The following is a 2,247-nucleotide window of genomic DNA, read 5'->3' as shown; positions in this document are numbered from 1 at the left end:
GCTACTTCAAAGTGGCACTGTGCGTTGTTTGGCGTTGGGGTGAAAATTGAATTAAAAAAAAAAAAAAAGGAAAAGTTCACTGATCTTGGTCCACAGCTGCGAATTCGGAATAGGCGCATGTGAAAGAGAAAAAGTGAAAGACTAATCAGGGATACATGAGAACCTTTTTTTTCCACGTGTTTCTATTTATTTCTCTTATTTTTCTCTTTCAGAACTCAAGATGGAGTTTATTGTTGCAAGAATACTTGAAAGATTCATAGATGATGAAAGATGGTGGGAAATCAAGCCTATTCTTGAAAAATTTTCTCCTGAAGAACGGCGTTTGATCATCTCCAAGAAGATTAAGAAGAAATCCCTGTTCTTATTGGCTGTCGAAAATGGTCAGTCGTATTTAGTAAAATTTCTGATTGAAGCTTGCAATGTAAACGTGATGGAAACGGGTTCCTGTCTCTGCATAGCTGCAGAGAATGGATTTTTAAACATTGTGAAAATACTTGTAGAGAACGGATCGGATGTAAACAAACTCGACCCAAAAGGGTTCTTGCCATTATACTTTGCTTGTATGACGGGCAATATGGAAATGGTCGAGTATCTTTTCAAAAATGGCGCTCAAGTTAATCTTGTTGCTAATGTGGAACAGATTACTCCACTAATGGCATCGCTGCGATTTCCAACAATTTGCAAGTATCTGTTAATCAACGGTGCTGACCCACAAGTCATCAATATTTATGGAAGGACGGCCTTGATGGTGGCTGTTGAAATGGAAAATTTCGATTATATTGAGAGTTTGCTAGCTCATAGAGCTAATTTAAACGACATGATCCTGTCTGAAAAATGCTACAACATCGAGTCATCTCGAAGCGTAGTGAACTTATTAAAATCGTATGGTACAAACATCAAAGGGTTATTGGCTAAATTTTATAGATTTCAAGTCTGCAATGCTCTACTGAGTAAAAACTTGGATTATGCACACATATATTGGAATGAATATTTCTTAATATATTTGAATACATATATCGAAATACAAGGAATATATAACTCTATTCCAGCATTTTCAATGGAACATCAAAACACCGGACAATCTAAATTTCAACCGATTTTAAATTTTTTTGCCCCGCTTGATCAAAATGTGTTACTCAGTTTAGAAAAATATTATGACTTGTGTAATCCTTACCTTTTGCAGGCCCTTGCATCCAGCATGAATTCAGTCGATGACGTTACAAACGCCTTAAAACTGTTTTCGTTTATCTTGGAAACATTTGCATTAGGCAGTGATGATTTATTTTTCATTAATTTGCGGACCATCAGTGATCTTTATACATATTTAAATATATTGATGCACAACGATTTCTACAACTGTTTGGAAAATCACGGCCGAGAGTTGTTAAAATCCTATTGCCATCATGTTGAGGGCATAGTTGCTCGTCTTAAAAATATGACCAACATAGAAAGATATTTGGTAGCGGAGAAAATCGATTATGTTTTCAGTAACATCGCCAAGATTATTGAGGCCTTTTTAAGGAAAAGCCAAGGAAATATGCCTGTGTTAAAAGAAAGTATAGAGAAAATTGTGCAACTTGATTTACGCGGGTCTGATAATAACACACTGTTGCATTTTTGTACCAAGGAAAATTATTCACTGGAGCTCTACAAACTGTTGCTGTTGTGTGAGGCTGAAGTCAACTGCCGGAATCGGCGTAGTTTTACACCTGTTCATTATGTGCTTGATAATGTAGACTGTGACCAAAAAGCAATTATTGAATATTTCTTATCGCAGGGATTTCTTTTCGATGCCTCGATCGATGAAGAGTTTTGCCTTTCATGTTCTTTAAAAAAACGCAAGATTTTGCCACAACCAGTAAAACACACGACTTTGCAATGCTTGGCTGCAAACGTAGTCAGCAAAAATATATTTTCATATGATGAAGTGCCAAGACATCTAGAAGACTTCATATTGTTGCACACTTGAGTTGCTTACATCCTTTACCTCTGTTGCTATGGCAACGTTGAATCTCATTTCATGTTGAGACATTACTTGATATTTGTGGTGCAATAATAAAGAGCCCTTGTGAGGAGTCTCGACTCCTTAGATTGTGGGGGCTTATACCCAACCACCATGAACTTATTTCTCCAACTGTTCTACATCCAACCCCAAAACTCTCCATTCCTTAATCATATCATCTTCCTATATTGTCAAAATTAATCTTCTGCAATCATCCGAACTAAGCCCGTCTTTTTAGGCTCATA

General features: G+C 36.6%; 1 protein-coding gene across 1 annotated transcript; it reads left to right on the top strand.

Annotated features, from left to right (window-relative positions):
• Positions 1 to 220: 220 nt before the first annotated feature.
• LOC145265658 (uncharacterized) lies at positions 221 to 1,969 on the top strand. The gene has a single exon (XM_080121723.1). It carries the CDS (start codon positions 221 to 223, stop codon positions 1,967 to 1,969), a length of 1,749 nt encoding a protein of 582 aa, XP_079977849.1.
• Positions 1,970 to 2,247: the final 278 nt, after the last annotated feature.

This window comes from Euprymna scolopes, chromosome 40 (assembly GCF_053919585.1).
Source record: "Euprymna scolopes isolate OS-2025 chromosome 40, ASM5391958v1, whole genome shotgun sequence".
In the NCBI taxonomy this organism is placed as follows: Eukaryota; Metazoa; Mollusca; class Cephalopoda; order Sepiida; family Sepiolidae; genus Euprymna; species Euprymna scolopes.
The sequence above is the reverse complement of the archived record's forward strand: the minus strand, read 5'-3'. Positions and strand labels throughout refer to the sequence as shown.

Coding starts and splice junctions, on each gene's coding strand:
- LOC145265658 (XM_080121723.1), top strand. CDS start 221: ATGGAGTTTATTGTTGCAAGAATACTTGAAAGATTCATAGATGATGAA.